General features: G+C 45.8%; 1 protein-coding gene across 1 annotated transcript in view; it reads left to right on the forward strand.

Moving 5' to 3' along the window:
• Positions 1-13,516, forward strand: part of ITIH5 (inter-alpha-trypsin inhibitor heavy chain 5) — a 57,549-nt gene that overhangs the window by 17,657 nt on the left and 26,376 nt on the right. Inside the window, exons 4-7 of the mRNA XM_081926882.1 lie at positions 708-809; positions 2,346-2,596; positions 8,308-8,477; positions 10,576-10,692. Of these exons, the coding sequence (XP_081783008.1) occupies positions 708-809; positions 2,346-2,596; positions 8,308-8,477; positions 10,576-10,692 (640 nt within the window). The remainder of the gene's footprint in view (positions 1-707; positions 810-2,345; positions 2,597-8,307; positions 8,478-10,575; positions 10,693-13,516) is intronic.

Genomic DNA, 13,516 nt, shown 5'->3' on the forward strand with positions numbered 1-13,516 from the left:
TGGGTCACAGCCGATCCTCACAATGGTGAGATGCGATGCATCTGGGCATTCCAGCCTTCCTATAAAAACAGTCATAAAAATCTCCTTTCTGGTGGAAAAAATATTTCAGATTTTTTAAAATGACAGTTTTATAAGAAGGCTGGAATGCCCACCCAGCTGCAATGCTTCTCACCACCACAAGGAAAGCTGTGGTGAGAGAATCCACTTGATCCTATACCCCTTCGTGCTAATATTTTCTCTCCCCCCCCCCCAATTTTTTTATTGGTTTTCCAAATTTACAACAAACACACATCAAAAAAATTTACTGTATTAAAAGGAAAAAACCAAACAGACATATAGACACCTATCTGTTGAGAGCCCAATTTAGTTTTCATTGTTAAATGACTTCCTCAAATCCCCCCTGAGTTTCCATAGATCTTCAATATCCCCTTTCTAATAAAATTAACTTAATCAAGTTGCTATCTTTCTTTCTCCTCATAATATTTTCAGTCCATAATGTTATACAATTCAACATATTTTACTCCTAGGCCAATTTGGAACTTACAAATAGTTCTACTTCTGTTATATTGGAATATCTAGCTAAATAGTCCTTAAAATCTAACATCTTTTCTGGGCAATTCCAATCCTATTATTCCAAGTAGAAAGGCTTCTGGTTGTTTAATAAATGTATATTTCAAAAGCTAATATTCTCTGTTTTGTGGCTCCAGGGTCATCGGTGAGAGGGTTTACCACGGGGAAGTAATCGGGAAGGACCAGAAGTATGGGGGCACGGACAGAAAGAACAGATATTCGAGACCCACAGATAACGGGTAGGTGTTGCATAGAGAGGGGCAAACCTCTTGCAGTTTGATCTGTTCCAGGTCTTACGTGGGGGACTCGACCCTTCTGGTCTCTGGACAGATTTCTAAGGGGAAATCCTGGCCAATTCATGTGGAAATGCAAAGGTGAAAAAGGGGGTGGATCATTACTTACAAGGCAATTCAAGGATTTCACTCTTTCCATTTCTTAAAAAAAAAAAACACCTGTTTCAAAGCTTCAGAAACCACCCAGCTGTTTGCAGTTTGCATGTGAGACTTCTTGTCACCATGCCTCAATGAACACCTTCAAGGCAGGATTCAGGCACATTCCAGCCTATCAAAAGCCTTATTAAATGGTGGTACCCAGAATTGGACGCAGGACTCCAGGTGGGGTCTGACCAAGACAGAATTGTGTGGTACGATTACTTCCCTTGATCTGGGCACTACACTTCTGTTGACACAGCCTAGAATAGCATTAGCATTGGTCCATCTACTCAGTATTGTCTACACGGACTGGTAGCAGCTCTCCGTGGATTTCAGATGGGAAATTCCCAGCCTGACCTGCAGATGTCAGGGATTAAACCCGAGACCTTCTACATGCGAAATATGTAGGAATGGATTTAGGAGAGGATATATTATTTAGTTATTATCCTTTCTTGCTCACATGAGTGAGATCAGCAGAGTACCATCCTTTGCAGCTTTAAACTTGGAAGCTAAAACAAGGCTAATAATAATAATAATAATAAATAATAATAATAATAATAATAATAATAATAATAATAATAATAATAATAATAATTTTATACCCCACTCATCTGGCTGGGTTTCCCCAGCTACTCTGGACGGCTCCCAATAGAATATTAACATGATAAAACATCAAACATTAAAAACTTCCCTAAACAGGGCTGCTTTCAGATACTTTCTAAAACTCAGGTAGTTGTTTATTTCCTTGACATCTGATGAGAGGGTGTTCCACAGAGCGGGCGCCACTACTGAGAAGGCCCTCTGCCTGATTTAACCTTCTAGAAACAATAATCCAGGCTACTTTATGGCAAACTGGATTTTCCCTTTTCTCCCCCTTAAAAATAACAACCAAACAGAAAATGTTTGTGAATAAATAAAAGTAGTATTTACTTACATAAGCTAGGTCTTGAAGCAGCAGCAATATGAAGACAGAGGTGCCCAGGCAGGAAGGAAGGATGTAGTGTTACAGCTTCCTGCCAAGGCAGACAAAGGAAGTGATCTCACAGAGCTCTCTCTAGCAAATTTTACAGGAAAGCTCTGTGAGCTTTAGCCCTTCATGTGCCTATCTGGCAAAATATGAATTGATGGTTTGACTGCAATGAAGGCCCACAAAACAAATGCTGTACCATTGAGCTGTTGTTGCTTCGATGGCTACCGCCTCCTCCTGGCTTTTGAGACCTATATAAACCAAAACAGTCTCCTTTCTGCCCTATTGCCTCTGTGGGGGATGAGGTGCTAAGTATATGAAAATATGCACCCTATTGAAACCCACATGCTAACTGCACCTTTGAATTCTCCTGGTAGGGAACACAGAGTTGAGACATTCAAAGCCTCCGGAACAATTCCCCGGAAAACAGAAGCCATCTTCCTGCTGCACTATGAGGAGCTTTTGCAGAGACGGTTGGGGAAGTATCAGTACACGGTCAGCATCCGGCCTCAGCAGCTGGTAGGGAAGCTACGGGTGGAGGTGAACATCCTTGAAAATTCGGGCATCGTCTCTCTGGAAGTCCTTCCTCTCCAAAACAGCAAGAGCAGGGGCAATGGGAGCAGCGAAGGTGAGTAGAACTTAACACGTGGGCAAGGAACGCTTTTCAGCCAAGTGTGCTGGGCCCAGGGGTTAACCCGAGCAACACAGTCCAGGTCCGGTCCCAAATCCAACGGTTCCGCTAGGAGTCAGTCCAACAGGGCCAAGGCAGGAAACCAGGCAAGGTCAAGCACAGGGTCTCAGGCAGGATCTAGGAAACAGCAATGTGCTCCCGCAACCTGGGGCAGGGTCTGACAGCCTTTTATGTCTGTTGGGGTAACGGCCGGTCCTGATCCCCCGCTGACTCACCTCCCTGTCTCACCCGAAGGCGAGCACTCCTCCTGCGACTACTCAGGTCTCTCCTTCTCTCAGACCTTAGTCTCTGCAGCTCGGGAGATGTCGGTCGGTTACTAGACCAAGGGGCCGCCTCAGCCTCCTCTGACCCAACCAGTAGTGAAGCAGCTCTAAGAGATTGCTCAGCTGAAGGCAACGAGGTAATCCCTGCATCTGGAGCCAGGGCAGGCTCAGGCCCCTTGCTCGGACCAGCTGGTGCTTGTTGCAGGGGAACCTGTGCAGACTGGGACTCTTCAGGATCAGGCCCCAGACTTGATTCAGATGCCGCCTGAGGCAAAGGATCCAGTGTGGACTGAGACTCCTCTGGTTCTGAGCCCGAGCCCAAGTCCCAGGGCATCACACCACGGGCCAAATTCCGTTCTAGACAATCTATCAGGGGCCAGCTGGGAGAGGAGGGCATGGCCAGAGGCAACCTTGACCTCTGTACAGTGGGCTAGTTTCTTCATCCAAGGAAGCAAGAGGCGCTATCAGAGTTCAAGGAAACCTCAAAAATATGTACACGCACAGGTCCCGCTTACTGAACACAATGCATTCCCAGGAAACCGTTAATTCATTGAGGGTTTGCTTATTGGGCTGATGGCTTCCTTTATTTCCTATGGGAGAATTTCCAATCCATGGTTTCTCCACCTCTGCCACTGCCGTGGTTTCTTCCAAAAATGGCCACCAGCCAACCAGCAAAAGAGAGGCAAAAGAAACACTGGTTTGTCCAATCTGTTCTGCTCCCTGATTTGTCCGTTCTCGCTTCCTGCTCCATCTTTCCATGGCTCTTGCCCACAAGTGGCCACAGTTGACTAGCAGGGCACAAAGCAGTAAGGAAGATGGCGAGCTCCATCTGTTCGGATATCTGAATTAGCTGTGCAGGTAGCAAGGTCTGGGTATAATTTTTTGTGTCTAGATAAGTGAATTTTTGCATGGACATATAGCGGGGCCTGCGTGTGTTTTGCAAATTTGCAGACACAAAATTGTGTATTGGGAGAAAGTGGTCCAGTACTTTTGAATATTTTGCCATTACAGATTCAGCGGATGCTTTCTGTGCCAGCTTTTAAATGCCCACTGAAAGCCAGTGTGGTGTAGTGGTTAAGAGCGGTGGACTCGTAATCTGGTGAACCGGGTTCGCTTCCCCACTCCTCCACATGCAGCTGCTGGGTGACCTTGGGCCAGTCACACTTCTCTGAAGTCTCTCAGCCTCACTCACCTCACAGAGTGTTTGTTGTGGGGGAGGAAGGGAAAGGAGATTGTTAGCTGCTTTGAGACTCCTTAAAGGGAGTGAAAGGCGGGATATCAAATCCAAACTCTTCTTCTTCTTCTTTTCTATACCACCAGGCCTATACAGGCAATTAAGAATACTTCCTTCTGCAATGATTAAATTCTGGTTTTTACTATTTTAATGATTTTTATTATATGGTTTTTATTGTTGCAAACCACTTCAATGAATGCTTTGCGACACAGTGGTATACAAATATTTTAGTAAATTGGTAGATGTGCACCACACGTGGATTTTAAACAAATAAATCAGAAATGGGTGCAGAAATTTGTGGAACTGAATCTAAGTTTGAAAGAAGAAGAAAACCCCCTGAGAGAAACCAAAATTGACCAATTAGAATTGGGAAGTTTTTAATGTTTCATATTTTACTGTGTTTTATATATCCTGTGAGCTGCCAAGAGTGGCTGGGGAAACTCAGCCAGATGGGTGGGGTATAAATTATTATTATTATTATTATTATTATTATTATTATTATTATTATTTACTCTTGAGCACTGCCTACCTCACAGGGTTGATGCGAGGTTCAAGTGCAAAGAGTGGGGAGATGCATGTCACCCTGTCGTAGGATGGGATGGAAACGTAAACAGAGAAATAAAATACTTTTCGGCATCTGAGAACGATTCTCCCTGACTCCTGATCTCCTCCTGGGAATGTGCTTATTTTAAGCAAATTGTTTTTTCCATCTGGCTGTGCCAAATCGCATAGGAAGTCCAGCTGCTTGACAGTGATGGAAATCCCCGTTTGCCAAAAGCAGTAGCCAGCAGGCGACGCAGAGGCATTCTGCCACTCCTCTGTGTTTCCCCGTCCATAGTTTTTATTGTTCCTTTGTACACTGGCAGCTCTGCGTGAAAGGATGAGGACGCTGTTGCTTAGCCTAGCAAACACTGTGCTAAATTAGCAAGGCTGTCTTGCTAAACGACCCAAGGTGGGGATTGAACCTCTGTCGTGTGCCAACGCTCAGATTTCAAGAACAGCAGCTTGTGTCTGTTGCAAGAAATTCGGTGGCATTAAACTGGCCGACGGCCTTTTCCAAGATCCCATCCTCACTTCTTGCTGTGTTGGAGTCAAACAAGATGTTTACATGGCAGATGGGTGTAATAGTCTCTTTGCTGCAGCCGCCTTCACAATGGAAAACAACTGTGGGTGTTTATGATCTAGAGAAACCAACAAAAAAATCCCTTTCCCTCCAGTCATTTCCCATTCAAAATCCCACTCTTAAACTTCCTTTACATGTATTGGAAAGGGGCTGTAATCTGGAGACAGAAGGTAGTCTTCATGTTCTGCTTTTAAGATGCTCAGATGGACTCAGGACTCAGTTCTACTGCTGCAAATGCAATGTTTTAAGTGAATTAGACAAATGTGACACTAGATGGCGATGGTGAGCTTATGGCAAATTTGATATATTTTTCAAAACGTTTCTTCTTCTTTTTTTAAAAAGCATTTTCACAGTATTTTTTATATGCGTCTAGATTCCACCCCTGTCTCCCTGCGGATGGGAGTAAATTTGACTCCATTCTCATTTAAAGGTGGACCTGTCTAATTTGAACTCTTCGAGGCAACACCTGAACTGAAACGCAACCATCCTTCAAAATTCACACTTTGCCGAATTTAGAATGCAGTTCTCCAGCCAAATAGTGTGCACAAAAAGTCACACGCTGGGTTTAATTGTGCATGAAATTGCACACACACACACACACACACACACACATATATCCCCAGATGTTGTTGGACTACAACTCCCATCATTCCTGACCACTGGTCATGCTGGCTAGTAATGATGGGAGTTGAGGTCCAACAACATCTGTGGACTCACAGGTTGAGAAACACTGGGTTAAGGGAACATGCAGACATGCATTGTTTTAGGGGAAATTGCTTTGCAAAAATGTATACAAAAATTGCATACAAAACTGTGTCACACAGTTGTGTATTACGGAAAATTCACCTTTAAATGCTTGTAGATTGTTACAAGGGTTTTAAGAAGTGAATGGAAATGTTATAGAGAACTGAACTTAGGAATGGAAACTGAGAGAAACCAGAATTGAGGGGTTCACTCGTTCCAATGCCCCTCCACGGTGAACTCCTTCTCCACTCATGAAAAGGGCTCCTCTAGTCTTCCTCTGCAGGTAGTAAGTCTGTTGCCTTCATGAACCTTTCCTGATGGACCCTTAAATTAAAACCAACCTTGCTTGCTTTTACATCAACTGCACCCACATGTCCCGGAAACCCTCTATTAATGAGGGATAGAAAAATTCTCCGTCTTGAACAAGAAGAGGAATAATAAATAATAAATTTTTATTTATACCTCGCCCTTCCCGGTTCAGAAAACTGGACTCAGGGCAGCTAACAACAAATTTAAAACACTTAATTGATGCAACAGCATAAAATACAGTATAGAACGTGAATAACAATAAATTCAGAATTCAAAAATCAATTTGGGGGGGAAATCCATCCAATAAACATTAGATGATCACCAGGGCTAGCTGGCTAAATTAGTCCTATTTGGGCCAGCGAGGGGACCAGGGGAGAATTAGCTGTCAGGAAGGACTGACAATGAAATAGTTGGCTGCAAATGGACAGCTCGCTTAGTAAGATACGTGCGAACCCAGCTATTTTGTTTTCCCCAGGCAGGAAACTTGCAAGCCACCAACTTTTGGAAAACTGTTTTCTGAGCCAGGCAGGTGTTGGGCTATTAAAAATTAGTTATTATAATGATTTGGGCTGCCACCAACAAAATGATGGAAACGGAAGCCAATATGTTTTGCCCTTTTGGATGATCTCATGTCCAGGCTTTATTCCAGATGACATCAAAAGTCCAGAGTTCCTCTCTCCATCCCTGCTGAAATGTCATTTTATTCTCAGCTATAGATGGACGAAGAACTTTTTGATGGTGAGAGCTCCTCAACAGCAGGGCTGGCTCTCTCAGAAGGTGGTGAACTCTCCTTCCCTGGATGTTTTTAAGCAGAAGTTGGGTGGCCATCTGTCATGGATGCTTTAGATGAGATTCCTGCATTGCAAAGGGTTGGACTAGATGACCCTCGGGAGTCCCTTGCAACTCTATAATTCTATGAAATTAGATTCAGTTCACATTTAAAGTTGAACTTACCCAATTTGCAATGAGCTACTTATCTGTAAGGACGTGGGTGGCGCTGTGGGTTAAACCACAGAGCCTAGGGCTTGCCGTTCAGAAGGTTGGTGGTTCAATCCCCGCAACAGGGTGAGCTCCTGTTGCTCCTGCCAACCTAGCAGTTCAAAAGCACGTCAAAGTGCAAGTAGATAAATAGGTACTGCTCCGGTGGGAAGGTAAACGGTGTTTCCGTGCGCTGCTCTGGTTCGCCAGAAGCGGCTTAGTCATGCTGGCCACTTGACCCGGAAGCTGTATGCTGGCTCCCTTGGCCAGTAAAGCGAGATGAGTGCCGCAACCCCAGAGTCAGCCACAACTGCACCTAATGGTCAGGGGTCCCTTTACCTTTACCTTTACTTATCTGAGGCTTGCCTTGCAATTCTCCAGCTGGTTGCCATATGTCCTCTTTTTCCAGGACATGTCCTCTTTTTCCAAGTAGAGTTGTCGTAGCAACAAATAGTTAAAAGCAGAAGTAGGCAAATGTGTCCCATTTTTTGCTCTTCAAATTATGGCAAACCTAAAGGTGTACCAGAATGTATATACTACGGTAAGGTGTGCACAATATGCATATATCCCTGGAAATGTCATACAAAAATGCAATAAATTAGAGAAAATTGTCTTGTCAAAAATGTGTCTATTAGGCAAGGCAGCATACGGATATGTGTATATTAGGAGATTTTTGCACTAAACTGTTGCATTCAAATTTTCATTAAAAAAAATTAAAGACTTGTGCAGAACCAGTTTTAAGGTTGGAAAAAAACAACCAAGTGCTCTTTGAATTTTGCACCACCGTTTTTTGACAATAATAATCATAAAATTATAGAGTTGGAAGGATCCCAAAGCAATGCAGGGATCAATTAAGAGCCAGAGTTATAACGAACAAGCTTGCTGCAGGGTTCCAGAGTCAGCAATACAAGTGGGTACTGCGACAAAATGTTACAGCATGCTGTGATCTTGTTTACGAAGCTTGTCATAGGTACTTAACGGTGTGTTTCCCCACCAGATGACATCTCCCCGCCACCCTCGACAGTGGTTGGCCAGACAAAAACTTTAGCCAAGGTGACCTTCAGTCCCAACGTTGTCCAGCAATCCAAAATCGCACGGAATGGCGTCCTGGGAGATTTTGTTGTCAGATACGACGTCAACAGGGAGCTGAGTGTTGGAGATGTCCAGGTAGCATGGCCTGCCGTTCGTTTCATTGTTTGCTGTGCAATTCGTGAAAGAGGTTTCTGAAGGGAAAAGGCTACCTGGCCAACACAGTGCAAATTGGCATGGGTGGGTTGGTAGATTTAAGCCTCCTGGGAAATCCCAGAAGCAATGCATGATTAAAACTGTAAGGAATGGAAGGCCTAGCAGGGGGCTGGCGGTGCTGGTGTCAACCTCTCTTAATGTATCAATTCAACAGTATCCCTTGTTGACCACTCCTAATTTTTAAGCGTTGTCCCTTTCTGAGAGTCTCCTGAGAAATACCGTATTTTTCGCTCTATAAGACTCACTTTTTCCCTCCTAAAAAGTAAGGGGAAATGTGTGTGCGTCTTATGGAGCGAATGCAGGCTGCGCAGCTATCCCAGAATCCAGAACAGCAAGAGGGATTGCTGCTTTCACTGCGCAGCTATCCCTCTTGCTGTTCTGGCTTCTGAGATTCAGAATATTATTTTTCTTGTTTCCCTCCTCCAAAAACTAGGTGCGTCTTGTGGTCTGGTGCGTCTTATAGAGCGAAAAATACGGTACTTACTGTATCTGTGTGTACATACCTCCAGTAAAGTCTTGTGAGGAACTGAGAACATATTGGGGAAAACTTGACCACCTACCTGAAAGTATAGACTCTCTGTCATCCAACCCTCGGCATGTCTTGGGAGGTGACTTCAATGCCCGGATCAGCCTTGTTTCCCCACAAAATACAATATTATCTGGACTAAACTTGGAGGACGAACCTGAAATCTGCCAGAGGGCAGCAATGGACACCATCTCTAACCACGCTGGGAAATAACTTTGTGAACTTATAATTAAGCATAACCTTTTGTTATGCAATGGGCACGGTCAAGGGGATAGAGATAATCTCTTCCTTTCCCCAAAGTTTGATCTTGATCCTGTAACAGCAACTAGTTCCTAGAAGCTGCTATTCAAACCTGGATCAGACCCGGCCAGTTACCTTGTAGTCATGGATCTGAAGGCGCGGACAGTTTGCTGAGATCTAAGCAACGCCCAGATCTTTGGCCGATAACTGGAGACTGAGGCTCATTGTGATTGGTAGGACAGGAAGGAGGGAGGTGAACAGTAGGTGGCGCGGGAGCCAACAACAGACGGAGCCAACTACCGTATTTTTCGCTCTATAGGACGCACTTTTTCCCCTCCAAAAATTAAGGGGAAATGTGTGTGCGTCCTATGGAGCGAATGCAGGCTCCTTGGCTTCAGCAATAGCAACGCAAAGCCTCCGAAGCGCAGAGGGAGCGCTCCCTCCGTGCTCCGGAGGCTTCGCGTTGCTTTCGCTGAAGCCTGGAGCCTTCAGAGCACAGCGCAAGTTCCCGCTGCGCTCCGCAGGCTTCGGGTTTCTTTCGCTGAAGCCGGGAGAGCAAGACTCTCCTGGCTTCAGTGAAAGGAACCCGAAGCCTGCGGAGTGCAGCAGGAACTCGCACTGCGCTCCGAAGGCTTCAGGGATAGCTTCCTGAAGCCTGAGGAACACAGCGTGAGTTCCCACTGCACTCCACAGGCTTCAGGTTCCTTTTGCTGAAGCCAGGAGAGCAAGACTCTCCTGGCTTCAGCAGAGAGGGAGAGCTGCGCAGTGCCCCTTCAGCCAAGCGGGAGGAGAAATGGAAGGGGCTCCGTTTCTCCTGCCGCTTGGCTGAAGGGGCGCTGAGCAGAAAGGGGGAGATTTCCCCCCCTTGTTCTCCCCATCTAAAACAAGGTGCGTCCTATGGTCCGGTGCGTCCTATAGAGCGAAAAATACGGCAATTCCGATTTGCCCTATTTTTCCCATTCTGTTGGAAGATTCGGGAGAGATGAAAAAGCACATACCGATGAACCCGCTCTCACAGGAGGCAGTTTGGGCCACCAACCTAGATGGCTTTAGAAGAAGATTAGAGAAATTCCAAAGGCTCTTCCTATGCTCTTAATGGACCAGTTTTCATTGCCTTTTTCCAGAGTTCTGCAGTGACACCTGGGCTGCTAGCATCCTTTAGGCTTAGCTGTGTGGGACTTCCTGGGTCTGAAGTTCTACAAGGTGGTTGGCACAGCGCTAAGCTCCTGATTTCTTTCTTTCTCATCCCACCAGGTTTTGAATGGATACTTTGTGCACTATTTTGCCCCTAAGGACCTCCCTCCATTGCCGAAGAACGTGGTGTTTGTGCTCGACAGCAGCGCCTCCATGGTGGGAACCAAGCTGAGGCAGGTGAGAGTCTGGATTCTGGCAATTCCTTACCCTGACCCTCTGCCTGATGGCATCAAAGCTCCTTCTCTTGGGGGGGGGAGTGTTGGACCTGCATTCCCACTGCGTTTGGTGAATGTTGTTGTTTAGTCGTTTAGTTGTGTCTGACGCTTTGTGACCCCCTGGACCAGAGCACGCCAGGCACTTCTGTCTTCCACTGCCTCCCGCAGTTTGGTCAAACTCATGCTGGTAGCTTCGAGAACACTGTCCTACCATCTCGTCCTCTGACGTCCCCTTCTCCTTGTGCCCTCCATCTTTCCCAACATCAGGGTCTTTTCCAGGGAGTCTTCTCTTCTCATGAGGTGGCCAAAGTATTGGAGCCTCAGCTTCAGGATCTGTCCTTCCAGTGAGCACTCAGGGCTGATTTCCTTCAGAATGGATAGGTTTGATCTTCTTGCAGTCCATGGGACTCTCAAGAGTCTCCTCCAGCACCATAATTCAAAAGCATCCATTCTTCAGCGATCAGCCTTCTTTATGGTTTGGTGAAGAGATGGGAGTAAAGGAAATTCCTTTCTGATGATCTAGAGATGAGGGAAGTCCTGCTAGAACGAAGGCAGTTGGTGTTGTGTCTTTCATCAGATTGTGTTGCTCTGGAGTTATTTGCATGGGCCAAAGGGGTCTTTCACCTCTCTGGGTCCCCTAAATTCACTCCCCAAAGTTAAGCTGCGGCCTCACATCAATTAAGCCCAGTTTGCTGAACAGGGCAGGAATGAACAACTAAAGGCTTAGCCACCTATGGCTGGGAACAAAGGATTAAGTCTTTTTCCAGGCAGGAGTTGGTCTGAACAGGCCAGCTCTGTTTTAGGTCAGGGATTAACCTTTGCAAGCACTTTTACTTTCCTCCTGATGGGGCTCGGATTAGGAGGAGGGTTGGTTGCACAGTACAGTCTCAGGTTAACCCTCAAAGAGCTGTGCTCAAACACCAGCAGTGAGTTTTGATCTTGCTGCTTTTATTTTTTTAAGGGGTGTGTGTGCTTCAATGGTGCACTGAGTCGTTGTCATAATCTTAAAGCACGAAGACAGCAAAACATATATGTATAATGTTTTCAGAAGGGAGGAACTTAAGGGGTTTGCCACCCCAAGAGCCCCCAGATAAGGAACATATTGCAAAGACTGTTAACTATACAACTTTTAGAAGACATCTGAAGGCAGCCTTGTATAGGGGAGCTGTTGATGTTTGATGTTTTATTGAGCTTTTATATTTGTTGGAAGCTACCCAGCGTGGCTGGGGCAACCCAGTCAGATAGGTGGAGAATAATAATAATAATAATAATAATAATAATAATAATAGACATGAACAGCGCTTAGGCCACATTGGTATCATGTTTTTAAAGTGCTATGATACCACTGCTATGTCACTTTAACAGCCATGGCTTTCCCCCCCAAATTCTGGGAGCTGTAGTTTAAGGATACCCTCAGGCTGCATAAGAGGGGTTTAACGTTAACCCCTATTCCCATGCTGTAGTCCCAATAAAAATTGCAAAACAACAACAATGACCCACATCTCATCCTATTAGTCCTTTGATGGAGGAATTGTGATCCTCCTAGAATCATAAAATTGTAGCGTTGTAAGGGGCCCTGAACTGATACAACCTCCTTTAATGAAGGAATATTTTGCTCAATGTGGGACGAGGGGGATCTAACCCAGGCATAGGCAACCTTCAGCCTACAACTCCCATGATCCCTAGCTAACAGGACCAGTGGTGAGGGATGATGGGAATTGTAGTCCAAAACATCCGGAAGCCCGAAGGTTGCCTATGCCTGATCTAACCCTTCTGCCCCTGATGAAAGGCAGCAACAAAAGCTTCCTTCCAGCAGGGGGCAGTGCTCATTAGGACTGGTTGGGCGGAAGGCAGGGAGATTGACAGTAGGTGGCGCCTAGGACTTGCCGATCGGAAGGTTGGAGGTTCGAATCCTCACGACGGGGTGAGCTCCCATTGCTCGGTCCCAGCTCCTGCCAACCTAGCAGTTCGAAAGCATGCCAGTGCAAGTAGATAAATAGCTACCGCTCCAGCAGGAAGGTAAACGGCGTTTCTGTGGGCTGCTCTGGTTCGCCAGAAGCGGCTTAGTCCTGCTGGCTACATGGCCAGCTCCCTCGGCCAATAAAGTGAGATGAGCGCCGCAACCCCAGAGTCGGCCACGACTGGACCTAATGGTCAGGGGTCCCTTTACCTTTACCTTTACAGCAGGAATAAGGAATAAAACCCTGATTCCCCACCCTACTGTTATTTTCACACTATATTTGATCATTGCAACCACACAATAAGCATCATGTCTAGGTGCCATGTTTGCTAGGAAGCTATTTTAAGGGCAGGAGGCAACGATACAGAAATGGGCTTATCTCTACAGCTAGACGCAGGTCCTGTTTCTTTCCTGGGAGTGCAATCTAGGAAGTTGGAACAAAGCCCTTATTATCAGAGGCCGTGGGGAAGCTTTGCTCCCTTCAGTTCTGCACACTTTGCTGGAGGGGAAAGCGATAGCGGGAATGAGGGAGTGCGAAGACGGGAAGAGGAATGTGAGATGTGCTGAGAAAGGCAGATTTCAAGTTTTGGAAATGGGCTGGAGGTTAAATTTAAATTACAGATAGCCTGCCTGGCGGGATGATTAGAAAACCGCCCGGACTGCGGAAGGTGCTTGGGGCGAAAGGTTATCCGCATGGCTTCTTGGCAGGATTTCTGCGCCTTTCAGGGATGTGTGCCAGGTAGACATTCAATCGGAGACGCTTCCTGCACGTTTAAATCTTCCAGGAAATGAGGGAGAGCATTTGTTGATTTATTTTGCTGTTAAA

This window comes from Podarcis melisellensis (genome assembly GCF_964234715.1).
Source record: "Podarcis melisellensis genome assembly, chromosome: 10".
Lineage (NCBI taxonomy): Eukaryota > Metazoa > Chordata > Lepidosauria > Squamata > Lacertidae > Podarcis > Podarcis melisellensis.